A 23,976-nucleotide genomic window follows, 5' to 3' on the forward strand; every position below is an offset into this window, starting at 1 on the left:
TATCAGAAATTTTAACCCTTTCGCTGCCAGAGGGCTATAATGCTGATAATAATAAAACGCTAGTTTGGTATTGTTTGATTTTATTAATCTGATGACACGGTCAATGCACACAATATATTTATCTTCGGTAGGTTTTCGGTACTGACCGTTATAGCGCAATAGGTTAAGGTACGAGTTTATAATCTAAGTGCCATACTTGTTTAAAGTTCGAGACCGCGTTGGTCCATGTTTTTTTTCCTTATTAATATTTTCATCATAAATGAAGCTATGTATGATTTTTCCTATGTTGTTAGTTTTGGTTTATTATATTTGACTTAAATTTGTAAAGTCTATACTCTTTTTAAATAACATGGTTTAAATTTTCATGTTTAAAATTCATTCGGATTAAAACCAATCAATGTTATTTCATTGCCGTAAAACACCCTACAATAGATTTATTTAAAATTTACTGCAAAAATAAAGAAAAAAGGCTTAAAACAATGTCATCAGTAAGGATCGAACCACAGACCTCTTTATCATTAGGCATTAACTTAACCGGCTGTGCTATTGTGGATTAACGAAAACCTTCACATTAAAATATGATAAACAAGATCGACAAGGAAAGGCGGCATTCAATGAACGCAGCCCCCAACCGTACCAGCAACAAGCGCCAGCAGCAAGGAGCCCAGGAGGACCCCAAAGAAAAACAGGACAGGGCACAAGGCAGAGTACGGGCAGGCAAACCACTACATCAGAATACAATAATTAGTAACTTATAAGGAAATAAAACAAAACAAATAAATGACTCAATATAAGGCCCATAATGTCAAAAGGCACAGGGGAAGGGGACATGAGACACGGGGAAGGGGGGGGGGGAATAAAATAAATAAAAACTAGGGACAAAGGGAAGATACTTACCGTAGACTAGAAACAACAAGAGACACGAGCAAAAGTGTCACCAAAACAGTGTAAAACAACATAGACATACATCTGAGGAACACAGAGGGGCGCCGCCTTGGAACGGTCACCAGCATAATAATGACTACTGGGGAGTTTAAACCGGTTAATGGTGCACCAAACCTCGCTCTTAGCCCCACCATGTTCCTATAAACGAGACAGTGTAAATAAAATGAATCCCCGCCAAGTGAAATTCTAACAGTTGTTATGGTTACAAAAGGTTAAATAAGTAAAACACCAAAATGATCATGTAGAAACATATAAAAGTAACCCCAATGACCATAACAAAAGTACTCGATGTCTTAAAGGAAGACAGAGCAACAAGAAAATCACCTACACAAGGGCCCGACGAAGCAGACAGAAGACAAACATTAAGGCAATTTAGTCCCAAAGGGCTTTAAGAACTGTCCATCATATAGTCTCCCACTTGGCCCGTCAGATGTAATCAAAAGAGGAAAGCGTAGTGTCCAACTGTAAATGGGTTGAACACTAAGCATGCGGTATGTCTTAAAATAGTAGGGTCATAACCCCTTTTAATAAAACGTTTTATAATTTTAGTAACACAACAGAAAAATTACAATGACCTAAGATCTTACAAAGTTTGTAAACAACATTCCCGTAAAAATCAGGCTGGCTAATCCCTTGTCGCAGAAGTGTTTTCAGATCACTATTGAATTTTGAAATTAAATCAAAGCTACGATTGTAAAATTTTGTAAAATATTTACGTAATTTATAATAGCGGTAGCCCTGTTTTAGAAGCTTACCGGTAATGAAAATATTTCGCTCGTTAAAATCCTTTACGTTGCTACAAGCTCTAGCAAATCTAATTAACTGAGATATATAAACCCCGTAAGATGTTGCGTGCGGTACGTCTCCATCCAAATGAGGATAATTTACTATACTAAAATCAAAGTCATCTCTTTTATCATAAATTTTCGTGTGAATCGAATTGTTTTTGATAGTGATATGAAGATCCAAAAATGATGCGACTTTCAAAACATGTCTAATATTCTCCACATTAATTCTCGTAAACTACACGGATCAAAGCGAAGTGAGATCGAATATTTAAATGAGTGCTATAATGTATTCATAATTGACAGGTCAATAAAATCAGACTATAAGGATAGTTCATTCAACTTGTAATGCACACACCACAACATTGACCACCCTACTGTAATAAAAACACTGAATTCCCCTAAAGTATAATGTTAACTATATCAAAATGGATACGGTCCATTTTATTATAAAGTTCCGCGTTCACGTAAATCAAAAATATAAATTTGTTGATGTTATTGTGTCCAAAATATATTACAAATCAAGTTAAATCAAGAAAATAAATATTATCGGCTATCTGAGTACATGAAATTCGATAATTGGTATACTTTCGAGTGTCACTCTTCATAAACAAATTGGTGGTATATAAATCGATCTTAAACTAAAATGGTTTTCCAATATCTTAAAATATATCATGTATATTGCACTGTATATTTAAACGCGTAACTTGATATCAATTGATACGGTATTTGTTAAATAGATAATAAGACATGTTTAAACAAAGTCGTGGACAAATGCCAATGTCGAATTATATGTTGTACAGTAAAATCGATTGGAGGCCACTAAAAAAAGTAGTGTCAATACAATGATAACATGGATGTTAAGATTTACATAAATATTGCAATACACAAAACAAAAATTTAAATACCTTAAAAATGGAGAGAATTAATTCAAGAAATTGACACAGAAATATTGGACAATAGACAAAATGTAAATGTTACGAATTAAATTACAGTGAAAATGGGAGGACATGTTAGCAGAAATGAATTAGAACATGGCGTTAAGGACACAAATGGTGTTCTTGTAGTCGTTGGAATAGATTTTGGAACCAGCAACACCGGATATGCTTTCTCTCTGGTCCGAAATCAAAGCCAAATTCATACAGGAAAGTATAAAAATAAGCTTCAGACAGATCGGGAGCCAACCACAGTGCTACTTAAACCAGATGGTTCTTTTGATTCTTTCGGATTCAAAGCTCTAGAAAACTATTGCAAGTTGTCTAAAAGTGAGCAAAATGAATACTACTTCTTCAGGGCGTTCAAAATGGAACTACATAATAAGCCTTTATTATCGAGGGACACAAAGATAAAGGACATTCACAAGAAAGAGTTGCCTGCCTTCAGGGTGTTTTCATACGTTATCGAATATCTGAAATCCTTAGCACTTTCTGTCATGCGAGAAGAAACAGATTTGAACGAAACTGATATTTTTTGGATGTTATCAATTCCTGCAATTTGGTCACAATCTGCACGTCACTTTATGCGAAAAGCTGCAAAACATGCCGGTATCAATAAAGATAAAATAAGGCTAGTACTGGAGCCAGAAGCTGCATCCATGTATTGCAGAGAAAGGTTAATGATTGCAACAAATTCAGCTTCTATAGATCAACTTCCTGTAGGATATAAATATATCTTAGCTGATTTAGGGGGCGGTACTGTGGATATCTGCGCTCATGAAATTATTGGTGATGGAAAGTTACGAGAACTTTATAGAGCAAGTGGTGGAGACTATGGTGGTAACAAAGTAGATCTAGAATTTTACAAATTCATGATAAAACTCGTGGGTGGACCTGTGTGGACTTTATTTGAGGAAAATCACATGTTGCTATATCTTGATTTCTTAAAGGAATTCGAAACAAAGAAAAAAGCATTTAAAGCAGATGATCAAGTAATAAGCTTAAAATTAGAAAACGCTCTTTTGGAAATCTTAAAATCTGACACAGGTGAAACACTAGACCAAACGTTGTCACAAATTGCATCGCATTATAAGGAAAAGGTAAAATTCAAAATTGTGGACCAGAGGCTTGAGCTCAATGGTGAAATTATGGCAGGCTTCTTTAAGTCTTCCGTAGATGGTATTTTAGCAACGTTGAAGGAGGTGATACAAAAATGTCGAGATGTCAAAACATTGCTCCTTGTTGGTGGATTCGCAGAGTCGCCTTATCTGAGGGAGAAAATAAAGGCCCAAATTGGAAACCTAAACATATTACTTGAACAAGATTCGAGACTTGCTGTTATGAAAGGGGCTGTTTTGTTAGGCTATACTCCCAATCATATCGTTGAAAGAAAGGCAGGGTATACCTACGGCTATTCAGAAGTTCGTGATTTTGATAGACAAACAGATCCCAAGGAACTCAAAGTTAAAGGAGATGACGGGAAAGAGTATTGTGATGCTCATTTTAAAAAGGTTATTGAAAAAGGACAGCTTTTAAAGAATAATGACAAAATTGAAACAAGCGTCAATGAAAATCGGAGGAACCGAGCGTTAAAACATCGCACGATAACAATTGAACTGTGGCAGTCGGAGCATCGTGACCCAAAGTATTGTAGGGAAGAAGAAAAGTGTTCTAGAGTTGCTGAGATAGTGATGTATCCACCGCCAGATGGTTGGCCTGATCGTTTGAAAATAATACGTATATTGGTCATTAAAGAAACAGAGTTTAAGATAACAGTTAAAAATGCAACCACAGGGAAAGAATACAAAACTAAACATACTTTCTGAAGGTCTGAAAAGATCAAGTGATACAGCTAAATGAGCTTATTTACAGTTTGAATACTTTGTTGCATTTTGATTAATAATCCCGAGTATGCATTTGGAAACTATGGATGTGTATATGACGAAACATTGCTGTAAGTTTAGTGCATAGAAACAGTCTTGCTTTATGACAACATCTTGTTGTTTTTTAAACACTTTCTTCTTTCTGTTATAAATAAAATGACGAGGATATTTGATTATAACAACAACTTACATAAATTGCGCTAATGTTGAAAAATATACTGTGTTGAATAAATGCAAATTACTCTCTATGAAATGACTTTATTTTAGGATTTATTTAAGGACTGATTAGTTTCTTTTCTATATAATGGTTTGCAACCAACAAAACTGCCATTCTAGATTTATTTAGGAACAAGAGGAAAAAGAAGTCTTAGCATGCAATTACGAAAGACCGGTAGGGCCATTTCAACTTCATGAATTCCCAATTTCATCTTCATGAATTCACAATTTAAACTTCGTGCATTCCCGTTTTCAAAATACGGAATTCACGAATTCACGATTCAGCTTCATGAATTCACGACTTCAACTTCACGAATTCACGATTTCAACTTCATGAATTCACGATTTTAACTTCACGAATTCACGATTTCAACTGCATGAATTCACGAGTTCAACTTCACGAATTCGAATTCGTGAATTCACGATTTCAACTTCACGAATTCACGATTTCAACTTCATGAATTCACGATTTCAACTTTACGAATTCACGATTTCAACTTCACGAATTCACGATTTCAACTTCATGAATTCCCGATTTCAACTTCACGAATTCAACTTCGTAAATTCACGATTTCAACTTCACGAATTCACGATTTCAACTTCATGAAGTTGAAATCGTGAATTCGTGAAGTTGAAATCGTGAATTCATGAAGTTGAAATCGTGAATTCATGAAGTTGAAAAAGTGAATTCTTAAGTTGAAATCGGGAATTCATGAAGCTGAAATCAGGAATTCATGAAGTTGAAATGTCCCCACCGGTCTTTCGTAGAAACGTATTGCTTACGTCTGTGACATATACAGCATTAAACGGATCGTATGAATTCGGTAAACATCGGTGCGTTTATGAAAAGACAGGTTTGATGAGGTTTTTATATAAAATCGGGAAGTTACCTAACAGGCTAAATATTCACGAGTATATGATTTTCATATTTACATTCAATGCAGTGCCAATGGTGATGTATTGATGGTATGAAAATAAAGTAGCTTTAACATGAAGTTAAGTTAGTTTGAATGAGAGCAAGTGTTTGATATATTCATTGTATAAATAATGAAAATGTTAAATAAATCGTTCCCTGGTTGATTGCAATTGCAATTGTAGGAAAATCAATGCTATTTATAAATAAAGCAAACACTTGTATCGATTTCTTGATAAAACTTTTGACAGCACAATACACCAGGAAAGATCAAGTTTTATCCCAAAAGGCTTAGGTACTAGTAATTCATCTTTATGTGGCTGTCATAGGTAAAAGATTGAAAGAGTCTAAAATTTAAATAATGATAATATTGAATTTCCGATAAGCCGGTGGTATCATCGTTAAACAAAATAGTAGCTGCATATTTTTTTTATTATTTTTAAATATTAGGAAGTGTTTTTTCCCTAACTACGCGCGTTTAATATCAATGGCATCGTTGATAAAAAATCTTCATAGAGTTGACCATATGGAAACAAAAACAACGTGAATGTATTTTTTTAGAACATTAACTGTATAATTTACGATTAAATTGATTTTTCAATTTATGGTTTAAATATTGAGAACACAAAAACTTAAACCGTAAAATATTGTAAACTTGTCTAGTATCTCAGTTAAATAGATAAGTAAGACACAATTGTATTACTAGATCGTGTCAATCTTGTAACTTAATACACTTTTCTTTATCTTTTAGTGCGATCATGATGTGTAAGACGATTGTTTTTTCGTGTTCTATTTGATTAGATGTTTAAACACAAATCAATTCACTTTATTCACAAAGACTAGACTATTTTTTGTTTTTCTTAGTCACTTTTTGTCTAGGCTACAGAAGCTTCAAAGGGTCACCTCTTACGCGATCTTTTGTGAGAAGATTTACGCTATTCGAAAAAATATAAGGCGCGAAGGCATGATATTTTTAATGTTTCTCAAAATATGACTCGAATAAACGAGAAAATTTTCCCTTTTAAAATTCAAACATCAATTGTGTGAACTACATAGAGTAGATCTTTAGCTTTATACACTTTAACACATTATTTTTGCTTGTTGGGTGATTTAAATTCTATTCATCTAGTACTTAAACAGTTTTTGTCCAAATCATTATTCTTGTTACGTAAACATTGTTTAGTGCGAAATAAAGTACGAGATACATGGAAGTTTTGGACAGTATGTTTTGATAAGTAAAAACAAACATTTTGAATATATATATATGCTTTCGTATTAATGCCAAACAGCTTCGTTTGCTCTTTGAAAACCCTAATTACACTATGTATTGATAACCTTAATGTCTTTTTTTGTACAAAGTTGATTTAATTCACGAACTTTTATGTGAAAAAGAAACATGTTTTTTTTAAACATTTTTGGCAATATTTTCTAATACAAAAATATTTAGATTAATGTATATATGCATTTGTTTATGATACATATGAATTCATATATCACAAGTGTACATGATAGTATCACTAGTTAAAATCAATGTTGCTTCTACCACAAACAACATCAATTAAGATATTGTTTGATAAGTATTTGCCACTGATAAAATCATCATACAAGAATGCACTGAATTGTACAATTAATAAATATGTATGTTACGAGTTTTGGGTTAATGTAAAAGCCTAAATGTCATACATGTATTTTATATTAAAAACAATTTTTAAGTACTTTGAAATGCTTTTCGAGTTTTAAATTCATTTCATGATAGTATTTAAATAATAACGTGTAGTTTCTCTATTTTGAAGATAACATTGTTCTTGACTCACTTTGAGAAATAACTATATTATACAAACGTAAATGGTTATTATTAAGACTTTTCAGTGTGAATTGTGGTTGTTGTCAAAGAGACCCTCACAGTCATAACACATTCCTTATTTATGTGAGCTAAGATTTTCTTACTAATGTAAACATGTTTTGAATCCATAATGCATTGGAATAAAGTCATAAGCGGCTGTTTTGTCTTCTGCTTCCAAGACGAAATAAAACTGATTAATAAGGATAAAAAATAATCCATTTTGCAGGTATTAAGTATATCCTTTCATGCGATTTACTGAGAACTTTAAATTGCTACTTAAGTTATTATTACCTCTCACTTTTGCACAGACGTGTATGTTTCCGTTATAAATAAAATCATAAATGAACTATTATGTCCGTCTAATGTTTTATTAAATGTACAACATTCCATAGAATTTTTTTTTGTTTTCTTTTTTACATATTGTATTTCAAAGGTAAAAGGTGAATTTATTCTGTATTTAAAAAACAGAAAATACAAGATAAATCAATCTGAGGGCTAATTAAAACAAAATGCAAATAAATCGAGATGTATTTAAGACAATGTAGAATTGCTGAAAATACTTACAAGCCATGTTAGTACATCTACATTTAAAAGATGTGTCGATGGGAGAAATGTACGGAATGCCGTTAGGGCCATTGCCTATGAATGTGTTGATCTGAAACGCGATAGTCGATAGTACGATGATGAAAACGCGAAATCACGAAACTACGATGGTGAAAATGCGAAAGCACGATGATGTAAACGCGAAAGTACGATGATGAAAACGCGACAGTACGATACTACGATGATGAAAGCGCGATAAACTATCGTGTTTTCACCATCGTACTGTCGCGTTTTCACCATCGTAGTTTCGTGATTTCGCGTTTTCATCATCGTACTGTCGTGTTTTCATCATCGTACTATCGCGTTTTCACCATCGTACTATCGCGTTTTCACCATCGTACTATCGCGTTTTCATCATCGTACTGTCGTGTTTTCATCATCGTACTATCGCGTTTTCACCATCGTACTGTCGTGATTTCATCATCGTACTATCGCGTTTTCATCATCGTACTTTCGCGTTTTCACCATCGTAGTTTCGTGATTTCGTGTTTTCACCATCGTACTATCGACTATCGCGTTTCAGATAAACACATTCATAGGCGATGGCCCTTGCGGCATTCCGGAGTGCCGTTAGGGCCATCGCCTATGAATGGTTTGGTCTGAAACTCGATACTCGACAGTACGATGATGAAAACGCGAAATCACGAAACTACGATGGTGAAAACGCGACAGTACGATGGTGAAAACACGATAGTTTATCGCGTTTTCATCATCGTAGTATCGTACTGTCGCGATTTCATCATCGTACTATCGCGTTTTCATCATCGTGCTTTCGCGTTTTCACCATCGTAGTTTCGTGATTTCGCGTTTTCACCATCGTACTATCGACTATCGCGTTTTAGATCAACACATTTATAGGTGATGGCCCTAACGGCATTCCGTAGAAATGGCATATTCACATGGTAAACAGAAGTCTTTAAGGTCAAGAAACATTTCCTCCCCATATGATAATGTAACAAATATATCAATCTATCAGGTAAAAATATCTGGAATAAAAAATGGTTCCCTCGAAAGCATTAAATACAGCAAAATTACATGAAAACTGCAGACTCGATTTGATTGAGTCAGTACATGAGGGAGATATACAAGTCATAATTTGTTACAAGAATCGATTGTTCAACTTTTGCGAAGTTATAGTAATACAAAGCTATCGTAATACAGAGACCCCAATAATATTGTAATTGTGTAGGATATTTAGCATAATGTCAACAGCAAGAGTATAAATTGATGCTTTATTTAGACAATTTATTATTATACGAACATTGCAACACACCCTTTTTATAAATTAAACACATTTAGAGGTGATATACAATCAACCACAACAAAGAAAATAAAAAGTGGATAAAACCACAGAAAAATGAAAATAAATATAAATAAATATAAATATAAATATTCAACAAGTAATAACATTTTTGACAAACAATAAAGGTTCTGTTAACGCAACCATGACAGTGATAACTCATTATTTCAATTGCAAAATTTACTAACTACTGAAGTGCGCAAGAAAAACTACAAAATCATTTGTCTGCTTCAAATACATTAGCATAAATAGGAGATATAATTAAAGTGCCGAGATCATAATTCACTGTGCCGAATTTATGTTTTAATCTTATTATTTTTTTTAATCTGTCATCGTACTCTGATATACGTTTTGTAATTATGAACTTTTCACAGAGAATACAAACACAAATCACTCATAATAATAAAGTATCAAGTCATGTTGAATATTTTGTGCAAAACGTTTCAGTTTCATGCATGTAAATTTCATACTATTTTAACTATTCATAAAAATGATGACAAGGGCACATATGCCGGTGCTAATGGTGCCCAAAGAGAAAACGTGTTCAACAGATCCATTGATATAGATCGATTTAAATGCAGATCCATCAATGCAAACATGGCAAGAAGTCTTTCCCTCCGATTCTATTAGATTGTATTCAGCATCGCTTAAAGTGCGGTTAGAAATCTTATCAAACACTATATTTTTGCTTGTAATGTTGAACTCACTTCTGTCTAAACGAATATTTTCACAAAAATACAACTTTGTAAGGGTCAAAGGTAATCCTCTTGTGAGTGTATTATGGCCAAGGTAAAGGTTTACATATAATGCTTTGTCTGCAATTGTCGACATCCTTGAAGTGAACGTAAGGGTTGAGTTAAATGAACGAATTGTCCAGTTTTCTTCAACATTATTCTCTACATGGGAGATCAGTTGCTCATTACCATTCGTATGAGATTCCTTAGTCAAACGTAAAAGTAATTCGTTTGTTACACACGAGGAATTCAGTGGTTTGTAATATATATTCGCGATGTTGAATGATTTTAATAAAACAGAATCAATGCTTGTAACGGGTTCGCTCAAGTTTTGAAAGAAATCGAAAATACAAAAAGGTTTGTCAATGACAAGTTGTATTTGTAAAATGAATAAAACGTTGTACCATCTGGACACACCAAAGAAACATTCGCCGTTCTTACCACGAACCTGTCCTATTGGGCAGAAACGGGGTCTACATGCTCCTGAGGTCTGAAATAAATATTAAGGTATTATTTACAAAATCTTTTGTTGAGACATCGTAAAGCATTTTTATAGTTTTCCCTCGTGAAAGAAGTAAAACTCCTTGCTTTTGTATTCGAACCCACAACTGTGAATGTGAAAGTGGAGCGGTGTCTTAAATAAAATGTATTGGTATAAAAAATGAATTTACCTTTTCAATTGTTAAGAAAATAATGAAACAAACGAAGTTTTCAGTACAAAACGTATTCAACAATAGATTAAAAACTAAATGTACATGTATAACGCACATCTTGTGAACAAAACATGCAACTATGTCGTGCCTAAATTGCCTGTTTGCGGAATTCAAACCAGCCTTGAATTTCATGTGAATTAAAAAGCGCAGGGTTTCAAACAAAATAAAGTCATGTTGTGAGAAGTTTTTTCTCTTGTCAGCAACTTTAAAATGTATAACTCTGCGAAGATTTATGGTGCATCTACAATGAAGCACTGATGCAAAAAAAGTGACTGTAACCTTATACATTTTCTATATTTTCCCATTTAAGCAGTTTGTGTTCTTTTAAAAAAGGCCAGGTAACTATTTTATAAAGACTAACTTCTTCATATACTCTCGTTTTAGTATGCAGAAACTGTTTTATTATAACGAGTGTTCCCTTCAGAGTTATAATAAACAAAGATGATAAATGGAGAAGTTCACACCAGCCAAATTAAGGTTTAAGAAATCTCCAACACTCTATGTGTTTGAATCATTTCATCAAAGTTCAATGGGAACACGAAGTGTGTCCTTATCTCTGGTACATTTGTATTATCGGTATATTTAAAATATAAGCGATTTTCATTGCATATTATATCTTATCATATCATATATCATATTATGAATAGACATTAAAAAGAAGTTGATATATACCGATTCAAAAACACCGCCATCTTTTCTTAAACACGCCATCGTCGGCTTAAATGCATATCCTTTCTTTGTTCTTGCATGTCCTACTTTTTGAAGATATTTGTAGTTTATAAGTCCTGATATACTATTTCCCCCAAATGTTTTGAATATGTTTTGTGAATGATCTCTACATTTAAACGGAGATGCCTTTAAATGACCGTTGCAGATGTGACAAAATATATTTGCATACATATTATCTGTTCTGTATGGAGATAAAAACCCACTCGTACATGCATTTTTGACTTCTGTTTTGTTCATCGGTATGGATTCAGGAATGTTAAATACATCCCCTGAGCACGTATCAATTAAGTCATTGAAACAGACACTTGATCTGTGGATAAGGATTCCTCTTGGGGCAAAAAACTGAACATGACATGTATTGACAAACGTTTCAGTTAATTCAAAGTTTTTGCGTTTTGTGTCGCATACCATTGCTCCATTCCAAATAACAACATTTTCATCTTTCACACCGTGTTCTCTAGAGCAGTGAATGTTTTTATAAACGTACCCAGTTATTCTCGATGATACTGGTAAGAGGCTGCCCCAGTTTGCAACTTCAATAAGGCCACATGTCTGGTTTTCTGACGACTCATTATTGTCTAAGATTTTAGAAATCATCCAGAATGACTGTTGTTGAATTTTTCCTGTAACATCACTTGGCTGGGGAGATTTAGGATATAAACATTCATTAACAAGTATCTTATCATTTTCTGCAATAGTCTTAACACTATCCATGTTCAAGGAACCGTGTCCTACAGGATACGCTTGATCTGGAAAACAGCAGTTCTCGTAATCTGTACAAGTCGGTTCGCAAGCACAATCTGTAATGATAAAGCTTGAGACCGTATTTTTTATGTAAAATATACATTGCCAGACAGAGCGTTATAACAAGCATGCGTGTCAATGCATTTATGCATCAGTTGTTTAATGAAATACAACAAAAATCATTTAGATACAGCTTATATAGAAAGATTAAAACTAAGAAACGATTTTGTTACGAACCATTTAAGTAAACATATCTGTATAATATATATGTATAATGAAGACTAAAATTGATGATATTGGCCGGGTTGACATGCTTACACAAGAAAATATAGAATACCTATCCAAAACTTTTCTTATAATTGAGTAGCTTGCTAGTGGCGAGATGAAATAATAAGTAGCAGAGTAGTTTAAATATAATTGGAATTATTATTATTATTGTAAGACTTTGTAGATATAAAATGAATCATAAAATTAATTCATCAACTTGCTTTTATGAAAATTTCATTCTTTATTTAAAAAAAATAAACAAAAAGTTTTCTTTTTTTCGAAGTTTGTTAAGCGCAAAATCTTTCCCTCCCGGTATTCTATATCTATCGAAACTTTACAATCCAAACAATTAGTTCGCCATTTTCAGAAAACCAAAATATCTTATACTTTTGAAGAGTAACATATCTAATCACCTTTGTAAAAATTATACACCCCAGTCACAAAATATAATTAAAAGTAAAACAACAACAAAATCAGCAAAAGAAAATAACCTACTTAAAACAGGTCTAAGATTGCACCATACGGAAACAAAACAAAGAAACAAAATAGTGCGATATTTAAGAATGATATAATGGTTTTATTGCTTTATTTTATGGCAACACTTTTACCAATACAGCAAGTGTTGCTTGCTCCCTGTGTCGTGCTGGCATCAGAGCTGTTTGTTGGGCAAATATTTCTTCCTGGACAAAATAATCTCGCCATGTTGATCACTTTGGTCCGGCTTAAATTACTTTCGCATCTATTTTTCAAGAAATAAATCAAAGCCAAAGCTATAACTTTATAACCAGCTTTCATTTTGTTCTGAAATAAAATCATACAATTATAGGAAAACGGTCATCTTTTACAATGATGGTTAAAATTTCAAAATATTGTTTTTCATTTTTTATGTACAGAAAATAATAACCTGCTGTTTTCTATTTCTTACTATTTCATTTCTTATTTAAAATCTGCTAGACAAAGGTCATGGAGGTTCACATGACGCTTTTCTCCACCAGTAAAGTTAAAGTCAACATATGACATAAACTAGGTAGCTGCGATGCAATAGTCAAATCCAGCATAAAGAAGTGCATGCAAAGCAATTCACAGTAAATATTTCAGGGTAGCCTGTTTAGAAATTTTAATTTCAAATGTTAAAGTAGTGTAACTTGAATGATGCAACTATGGTTTTTATATTTGCTTTCTTGTGATTCGTTTATTGGAGAGTTATTCTAAATGTTAAATATTGTTCTACGCTTTATTTGTTCTCGGAGTTACTTTATGTGTATAAAGCCGTGAACATTTATACTACTCAAAAAATAGATAATATTTAGGCATAGAGAATATAGCATTACATGTTCATCATTATCATCATCTTCGTATGGAATTATTTTGAGTTTATCTAACAATATATTGAATTATTCCTGGACATTTGTCCGAAGAAGAGCGTGAATAAGTGAAAAAGGAAGCAGGACTTCTGAAGACCCGGGTACTGAAAATAGTACAATTATTCTTAAATAATCTATTGATTTGATTAATGAATATATTAAAAGAGATTAAATAAAAGAATAAACCTGAGTTATTTAAGTAACGACTATATATGTATTTCAGTGATATATTTTAATTATATATATGTTAAAGATTTCAATTGATGAATGCATTTAAGTGATTAAAATTATAACTTAAACATTCGTTACTAGTCATTATTTCTTTCCAGTACACCTATGGTCTGTAACATATGCAAATTTAGTTCTTTCGGTTCAGGATAAATGTGTAGCTTTAATAATTGGAACAATTCTGATTAATTAGTACTTTTTATACAGTTATTTACTTTAATATGTAAACAGGACAGACTATAGAGCAATAGAGATACATCACTCTTACGCCGAAATCAGTTAAACTGCCTGCAATTTTCTTATTTTTGAATTGATTTATCATTCTCTAGGATTTCACCTTAACCTCATTTTATTTTGACAATCATTTAATGCTTGCCTATGTATTTATGACTTGGCGTTGCCATCACCAAGCTTATTGTAACAAAAATTAATAATAAAGGCGAAAAATAAGTCGAGTGAAATATAACAATTAAATCAGTGTCCTAGCTGTTTTTTTAAAGTCCTCAAGTCGTGTATGTCTTGATCTATTTCATATATATTTTTTTGTTATCCCCTCAACTGTTTATTATCTTCAGTTTTTGTTAAAAAATCATTGTGTTTCTCTAGTTTACAAGAGGGTTTACTTCCCCCTCAGTTCCTTTAACTTTTATCTCTGAACGTATTCTTTTTTGCTTAAAATCCAATCATTGTTTTTAATTGAGATGACTAGAGACTGATTTTTAATTGCCAGCCAGTTCAGTGCATAATTTCCAAATTATATTGACTGTCCACGCGATTCCGTTCAATATGTTTTCAGTAATAATTTTGTTTTTATTAGAGAATTGTACATCTTAATTAAGTATATCATTTATGTAATCTGAATTGTTGAAAACGTAGAAAGTAAAAACAATGTCAATGCTATATATCTAAGGTTTTCCTATTGATTAGAGTTACTTAATATGAATTCTCAGTTTGATAACGTTGGATATGAAATGGGATGTTTTTGAAAATTTAGAACTAATTTATTTCATTCTGCCTTAGAATTCAACTTTCAGAGTTTTTTTTTTAATTATAAATGCTGCTGGAAAGTAAGCCCTCAACCTCCTCCTAAATCACTGTTCCTTCCAGCCAAACTATCAGGAATAAAAGGAAATACATTTGTATGTAATTAGATCTTATTAGATTTAGTTTTACATTTTAAGATAAAATTCTTTTTTTTTTCATTATTATAGCATAAAATCGGCTATTTTTCCCTCTTTTGCCCATGTTATAACGGGACCAAAACCATGTGTTAACATAGACACGCGCTCTTGTTATAGCCCGGTTTCACCTATGCGCAATACATACAGGGCCCAGTAAACAAACAAACAAAAAATGACAATTTGGCCTGTTTGTCAAAGAGTCATGCGCTCTTGTTATATTGAAATTTATTGATTCGAGGGCCACAGTCGCATATTCAAGTAACTATGCCGGAAAAACGGCGTATAGACATCGGTACTAATCTTGGTTGTCGCCCTTTCTAAGAAACGGACAGTTGTCAATGTAAACAAATCCAGTAGAATCTACCTGCCATTCAGTTTAACACTCCGATTAACTTACAAAACTAGATAACACAAAATCAATATGAGAAAATGTTTTATATTTATGTTAATGTTGATAATTGCTCTTTATATTTCTTTGAGAGAATAATGCTTAGTGCCTGATTTTTTTATAAACCAGTTTGCTTGAAAAAAAAACCGATTCTGATGTCACTGATCTTTTTTCTACCGTCAATCTGAAATCATTCTAAGAATTTCTGAGGGTCATGTTTTGTCTTGGGTAGAAGGTAGAGTAATAAAACGTTGTTTTTTTCTTGAGATAATAAATCTCCAAAGGCCAAGCTTTGTTAAATCAATTAGAATTCAAAATTTCGTTTCGGTTCGAGAATTTTCCAAGTTGTTGGCCCCGGAAAAATAAAACGCATACGTAAAACATGTAGAATTGGATAAATACCGTCCAAGCACAAGAATTTAATGTAATTGTGTTTTGTATAAACTATACATCACGAATCTGTTTGAAAATTTTATGCTATAATAGCGTCAACGCACGTTTATTTCGTGTTATAAAGTCTGCAGAGTCCCTCGGAACTTTTGGAGCCCTCGCCCTACCGGGCTTGGGCACCAACCGTTCCTCGGGACTCTGCAGACGTTATAACACGGAAAAACGTGCGTTAACCCTATAATGTAAATAGGTCGACAGCAAATGTTCGTTTATTCATTACTATAAATAATTGGATTTTTTTTGATAGCATTTTCATATTTGACAACAAACTACAAAACACTTTGATATGGATGTTGCTGGTGTCAGATAAGTGGTCCAATATTATCAGGAATGATCTTAAATAACGAAGACTTTTGCTTTAAAAGATAATTAGTTCAACCTATCGTGTAAAAAATTACACCATCATGCATGGGAATATGTCAAAATTCATGTATTGGAAAAATGTTTGTAAAAAGCCGATAATAAATTGTACTAGAACAAAATATCTCATATTAAGCATCATACCTTATCAAATAAAAATCTATCAAACATTTTTATTTTCAAGAAATATTTGGTTAGAATATTGAAAATATTAAATTGATATTAATATTTGTAATACTACTAGAAAACATGGCAATTGAAGACAAATCCAATTTAACAAGGACATAATCTTATCACGCAGTATATGAATAGGGTGACTTCCTATGTAAATATATACCTTTTTAAACTTAAAAAAGTAATTTTGTCATTAATATTGATTTCTACTACATAACATATTTTCATGAAAATTATAAAGTTATTTAATTATAAATGAATTTAAATAATTAGCATATGAATTTAGGAAACAACATGCGTGAAAAAAGTATAATAATTTACCTTACTTTTTAGATAGTAGCTTCTCCAACTGCTCCGTACTGATAAACCAAATACAACTGGCGTTGTTTTTGCTATTTATATGAGCTAATTTGTAAGCCATACTATCTAATGATATATGTGTTTACGAAACAAAACAATAAGCAATTGTAGCCAATCTTAACCGGCGTATCTGTTCAAAATTCGATTTTGACACTTGACCAATGAAATTATAGGATACAAACTCCTTTATTTAAGAAGGCAGAATGTCATTTGTTAAAAATATGTTACAGGTGGCACTGATATGCTTTTATTGGTATAATTGTGAGCTCAATTGAATAAAAAAAGATAATTATTATTATATAGTGAGTGATTTAGATATTGAAACGCTTTAACCCACATGACTGTTTTTCAAATAAATATCAAATTAAACTACATAAACAATCACGATTAAACAATTCAACTAGATAAATAATCATATAATAACACTTTCAACTTAATGAAATTCAACTAAATAGATGAACTGAAAGTCACGTTCATATTTGATTATTGAAGAAAGCATTTAGTTTTTGTAATTGTTATGGAAACATGACATTTGATTGCTAAGTCCGCACCAGTAAAACTAATATGCCTTTTCAAAAATCATTAGTACATTCGTTTAAAACTACATGTATTTATAAGCGCAATTATGGTAGAAACTTTAAGAGCCCATGAACCACTTCCCTTTCGTATAGAACTTACCTGTACTTGTGCAATAGAAGAAAACATGGTTGTGACCGTATGGCTTGAATTTACGACTCCTGGATTGAGAGGCACACACCTAAACCATTCTTGAATGTACCCTGCAATATACTTCAAGATCCTTTGATTCGAAAATGTCGCTAAACAATATATATTTTTGCAGCAAATCTTATGCTCTTTCAGTAATTACAGGCGCCCTCGTTATTGTGCCGTTGTATGTACACTCACACCAGACAAAGTTTGTATGCTTAACATAAAAATCAACTAGTTTTTAATTTGAAGGGAATGAAAAATATTTTGTCAGTGTAAGTGCCGATATTTGATATACCAGATGTAACATAGTAAGTTCAGTAAAAACTGTTGAATGGAATAATCTCCCCCAGTTAAGTGTGTCACGTTGCTGTTAAAATAAACCATGGACACATGTGTTTCATCTATCTTATACTGGTATGTAAGCCGTACAATATTGTTCTAAACAAACAAAACACTATCGTAGTTTATTTCAGATCAGCTGACATAATATTCACCACTGATGCTTCAATACTGAGCAAAACTCATTAAATATGATAATATACTCATATTAATTTATGTTTTAACTTGAGTGTAAAGTTTCTTGTCCAAGAAAACGACGACTTGCCGCCGACGGGGTTTGGACCAATACGGCTAGCAATAGTTAGATTACTAGTCCAATACGTTTACCATTCGGGCATGCCAATTGAATATGAAAAGCCAAAATGACACTGTATGAAAGACATAACCAATATTTATCTAGTATGCTGGGACGTTAATCCTTTCTATAAAAATCTTTAACCCGGCGATGCTTTGGGTCCAGACCTAAAATGGTAGGTTTTGTCGTTTTGGGCGTTCCTTAGGGGTTCCAATTTCTTCTCTATTTGATCAGGAATTTCACCTAAATGCTTAACAAGACGAATAGATGATATGGACTTAATATCAGTATCATAACACGCATGTTAAAATAGATTCTACTATGCAAAAGATTCAAAGACATTGCTGTCAATTAACCAATCACTTATACGATTCTTGCCATCTGGTAATACTTCTTCATTTTCAGACGTACTATTACCAGCTTCAAGGTACAAAAATTAAAGCGAGAGAGGATACTTCAATTCAAATGATTTATATCATCAATTTTTTACCGTTTGTAGTAAAATAAAATATACTTATGAATGAATTTCTCGAAATAAAATATGTGCTTATTCAGAAAAAGTGGATCTTTAAGTTTTTGTTTTTATTTTAACACAAAATTCTTATTGAGTGTAATTTAATGTATAACTATTCAAAGACGAAATAAATAAGTAGGTAAGAAAGTCTATAATTCAAGTGAAAAATTAATTATTATCTTTTGTAGGAGTAATTAAGTTAACCTATCTGGAATATTTTACTTTTACATTGTTTTTCTTTTCGAGTCCAGATCACCGCTTGATTTTTTTATGAGAACTCAGATGCTGCTAAATATTATCCACAATTCATGACAACATTTCTAACTTAGCTGAGCATTAATGAGCAGATCTTTTATCCAGGTCAATTGGTAAATCTTATACTTATTAGTTGCTCTTTGGATGGAAGAAAAAAGAGAGCAAAAAAGTATATACTTACCAGTGTTGGTAAGTATACAATACCAGCACCAGTGGAAAGTAATCAATTTTTCCACGAAAACTTAAGTGTTTATATTCAGGAAGCATATAGAACAAATCTTGTTTCTAGCTTTCCAGTTTTTCAATTCATGTATACATTAATAAATTATAATCAGAATTTTGTATTTTACATCTTACCACTGTAAGTTTCTGGTTTGGAATTGAATACAAACCCAGGTGTTTGCCGGTTATAATTAACTTTAAAATTAAAAAAAAAGAACCATAACGAAAATAATGTTGTTGTTTGTTTTCGATTATTTTGCGACATACTACTATTTTTTGTTTAAATTGCAGACTGATAAGTTTCAATTAAACTATTTTATTATCATTTTCGCATGGTGACAAAAAATAAAATGACAGCATTGCTTTAAACATGTCATTATTTTTTTCTCAAGTTACAATGCTACAATGCTACAAACATACAGAAAATTAACACAATATTGTAATTGTTGTAATTCTCTCCACTTCTAGCTAGACGTCGGTACAAATGGCATTACAAATTATTTAATAAGAGTTTTACATTCAAGTTTTGTTATGTAAAGGATCAATTTATGTCTGCATTAAAAAAGAAAAAAGAAAAAAAACAAGATTAATCTCAATCTGAGGGCTTATTGGAAAATAATAATAATAATAAAAAAAATCGTGATGTATTTTGAGACAACGGGCAGAATCGTTGAAAATGTTAAAATACCTTTGCAGAATATCTAATCACCTGTATAGACGTGTAGATGGGAGAAATGAAACGGAATTCTTTAAGGCTTAGAAATATAGTGTTGATCCCAAATGACAATCTAATAAAAACAAATTAATTCAGTTAACAATAATCTGGAAAAAGTATGATCCCTCGGGAAGCATAAATCCCAACAAAATAACATGAACATTGCGGTTTCGGTTTGATTGAGTCCGGAAATGAGGGATAATAAAAGATTGAGTCTGGAAATGAGGGATAATGAAAACGTGCAACAACACTCACGTGTTTAAAGTTTTTTTAAAGTTGCTACACGGCATTCTTAAGGGTATAGTCGTGTGACCCAAACATTTTACAGGAACCCCCAGAATATTCCAGTGTGTAGCAAATGGAACACAACGTAATCGGCAAGTGTATTTCTTGCTTAAATAAATGCTTTCATGATTTTATGAAATATGTAAAGCACACGTTTTATTTATAAAACAAATTTACAAGTGATGTAGAGTCAAATACTTACTACATGTATTATGAATTATAGTTATTAATATTTACAGAGGGAAAAATGAAAAAAAAAAAGAAATGGAGAAATTATATAAAAAAAATAAATATATAATGTTGGAACGAAAAAGATAATTTATAGCAAAGTTAAAAGTTCTGTTAAAGCAACATTATTAGTGATGAATCATTATTTCGAAACCAAAACTTACTAACTTTCTGTGAATGGTATTATAGTTAAGCGAATGATTAGCATCAAAACCACCAATCCCGGATAATTACTCTTCAAAAAGAAAAAAAAGTTTGCTAAAAAGTTAGTATTCGGATAACTGAATTTTAAATTTCAGCTACAATTTCGGCGGTGTAACGTTTTACAGCACAATGCACCTAATGATGTGAGGGAAATCCATTAAGACCTAAACACAATAGTGAGAAATAATAAAAATTCATTTATAACTCCCACGTGAAATAAAATTATATTTTTTGTAACGGTGAATGTCCGGCCTTTAAAGCGTTTATTTTCATTTGTGCTAATTTAAGTAAAATTCTACTTCGTACGGAAACGTTTTTATAAATATCAGATAGATTTAGTCATTTTATATATGTTTAACTATATAACTTACGTGAAATTACTGAGTGTCTTCATTTTGATAAATATAAGGGGGGGGGGGGTCAGTATACGTTTTCGTAATTACCGATGATAATTTACATCTTCGTATTTCTTTATTCTTTTTCACATTTTACAAGTTATTTTTCTTTTGATTCAATTCTCGTAAAGAACCCCTGATTACACGACGGTGTGCGTATCAATAACTGTTTTGGTCAGTAAATTCAAAAGATAGACTAAACACATCTGCAATAACTATACAATTAATCTTAGAAAAACTATAATTGTTAAGAAAAATGCAAAATCTTAATTTATCAATAAAGTAATTTTACCGATTCACCAAACCGTCCGACAACAGACTAACAAATACGTCATGCATGGTTGTGACATTTAATATGACAAACATTTACGGTTAGATTTCCTCTCATTCGCCATTTTATTATTTTTTCAAACAAATTTAGCGAATTTGCTAATACGATATAGTCATAATTTTTATTTTCTTTGCAAATTCAAGATGGCGGAACACGATCTCGGAAAATCTCAAGAAAATGTACAATTAGGTCAATCGGTTAGAACGCCAGACTTGTAATCTCGAAATGGTTTGGTCTGATTCCCAGACTGCCTATCTAACATTATTAAACATACTTTTTGGGATGAGAAATAAATCGAGGTCCCGTGCATTAGTTGTATTAAATTGTATGTTTGTAAATTAACAAAATGAATTGCTAGGCTCATTTTACAGCAACCACAAATATTTCCGTCAATGGAGCTATTAGAATCTCTTAACTGGTTACCATTTCTTGACAGATGTAAATACCCCACGGCGGTACTTGTTTTTAAAACTATAAATAACATTGCCCAAAGTCATATGACAGAATTAATGACTTTATCAGACATAAAAATCTAACTCACGAAAAGATGTTGTATTATGGACAAATTATTAATGATTAACAAGCTATGTATCATAAATAACATTCTGAGAGTATTTAAACAACCCACGAACTAAATATGTTAATATTTTCCTAGACATTGATCATTTTATCTATGTGCAGTGTTAAATAAATACGTGTAAAGTGTACGGTGATATCTCTGAATATTTCGGAACTAGATATGCCGCATTAGACCATGTAAAATACATGCTTATATGTAAAGAAAACTCATTAAAGTGAAAAATGCTTTCGTTATTACAATTGAAATAAAGAATCATAAATAATAAATTGAAATCGACCAGAGAATCAGTTTAAAGTTGTTTTTTTTATTAATTACCTTAAACTAGATGATACAAGGTCGAACTTATTTATGAAAAATGAAACGTTCTGTCGAATACAGAAATACATCTAAGGCAGCACAAAATATGCTTGGAAAGATTCATAAGCTTACATTTCGAAATAAATGTGAAAAAGCGATAACAAAAGGATTTCTATATAAAATATTGTAACATATTCTTCAACATGCTTTAAAGCTATATCATTGAAATTTATTTCTTCGCGCTAGGAAGCAGAAATATTGCTTGTAATTGAAATGAAATTTACAATGTTAGAATGTTGTATTCTGCTTCAGGTCACAGCAAATTACAAAATAAAGATGGCGAACGTAAGTACTATGACTTCAGGAATGTATTTGATATATACGTAAAAAGTTTTATAGTAAAGTAAGCTAATCAAAGGTTTCGGCACTCATGTAAAATTTATTATGGCTTCTCTTACATATACATTGTTCGCTACATGTAGATCTTATGTAAAATGTACCTTAAAATGTTGCAAAAGTCCTTTGTTTATTTCATTTACGAGTTTTTCTATATTTATCTAGGGCTAATGTCAGTTTTTTTTTATTTGCTAGCTTTATCGAGGACTTAAATTGCCTTTTATATATTAACGCCAGGGTTAAATAGGATAAATATAAGCTATAACTAGTGCTCCCGCTTCCTTTTACAAGAGCACGTTTTGCTGTATTAAGAGCTCATGTTAAGTTTTTCTAGCGATGATATTTGCTTTGCTTTACCTTTGGCCAATAAAAGCTGTTTCAAGGCTTCATGTAAGTTTTTACCTAGGTCCTATTTTACTTATATTCGATGATCATGGCAGCTTTATACAGACCTATTGTTATTTTTAAATACGACTTATTCAATAGTTTATGTTAGATATACATGTATATGTGGCTCGTTTCATGGGTGTTTATTCTTTTATTCTAAGACGATGATGTTGTTTTATCGTGGACTCACATCAGCGTTATCAGTATCTCAAATTATTTTTTCCATAAAGGCTCATGTAAGAATAATTCTTGGTTCGTGTTACCTTTATTTTTAGGATCAAGTTAATAGCTCATAATACGTAAATCTATCTAGGGTGCACACTTGCTTTATTTAAGGCTACTTGTATCATTATCTGCAGCTCATAATATTTTAGCTTTACCTTGTGTTCAAGAAAGAACATTTATAAATGTATAAAGGAATAACATTTTACTTCGACATCATAAAATCTTAAGATTTTTAAGTACCTCGTGAGCCGCGAGGTAGTTAAATGAATGGTTACCGATTTCTATCCGCCTGGCGCCTGGCATAGTGGTAGAAGTTGGGAGGTACATGGTATGCAAGCAAAAGGTGTCGCATAAGTCAGAAATGGCTGGCCCATTCAGTAGGGGTGACACTATAATAAACAAAACCTTTACCTTTACAGACAATGTTCCATATGTTGTGAATTTACTTTGTATCATCAACAGAGACCCTGACTGAATAATAT

The 23,976-nt window shown here is 32.0% G+C and overlaps 1 protein-coding gene across 1 annotated transcript; it reads left to right on the plus strand.

The window, feature by feature from the left end:
* Positions 1-2,730: 2,730 nt before the first annotated feature.
* LOC132757624 (heat shock 70 kDa protein 12A-like) lies at positions 2,731-4,491 on the plus strand. The gene has a single exon (XM_060748947.1). The coding sequence runs from the start codon at positions 2,731-2,733 to the stop codon at positions 4,489-4,491; it is 1,761 nt and encodes a 586-aa protein (XP_060604930.1).
* Positions 4,492-23,976: the final 19,485 nt, after the last annotated feature.

The sequence above is a fragment of the Ruditapes philippinarum genome, unplaced genomic scaffold (assembly GCF_026571515.1).
Source record: "Ruditapes philippinarum isolate M1 unplaced genomic scaffold, ASM2657151v2 ctg591_1_1_1_1, whole genome shotgun sequence".
Lineage (NCBI taxonomy): Eukaryota > Metazoa > Mollusca > Bivalvia > Venerida > Veneridae > Ruditapes > Ruditapes philippinarum.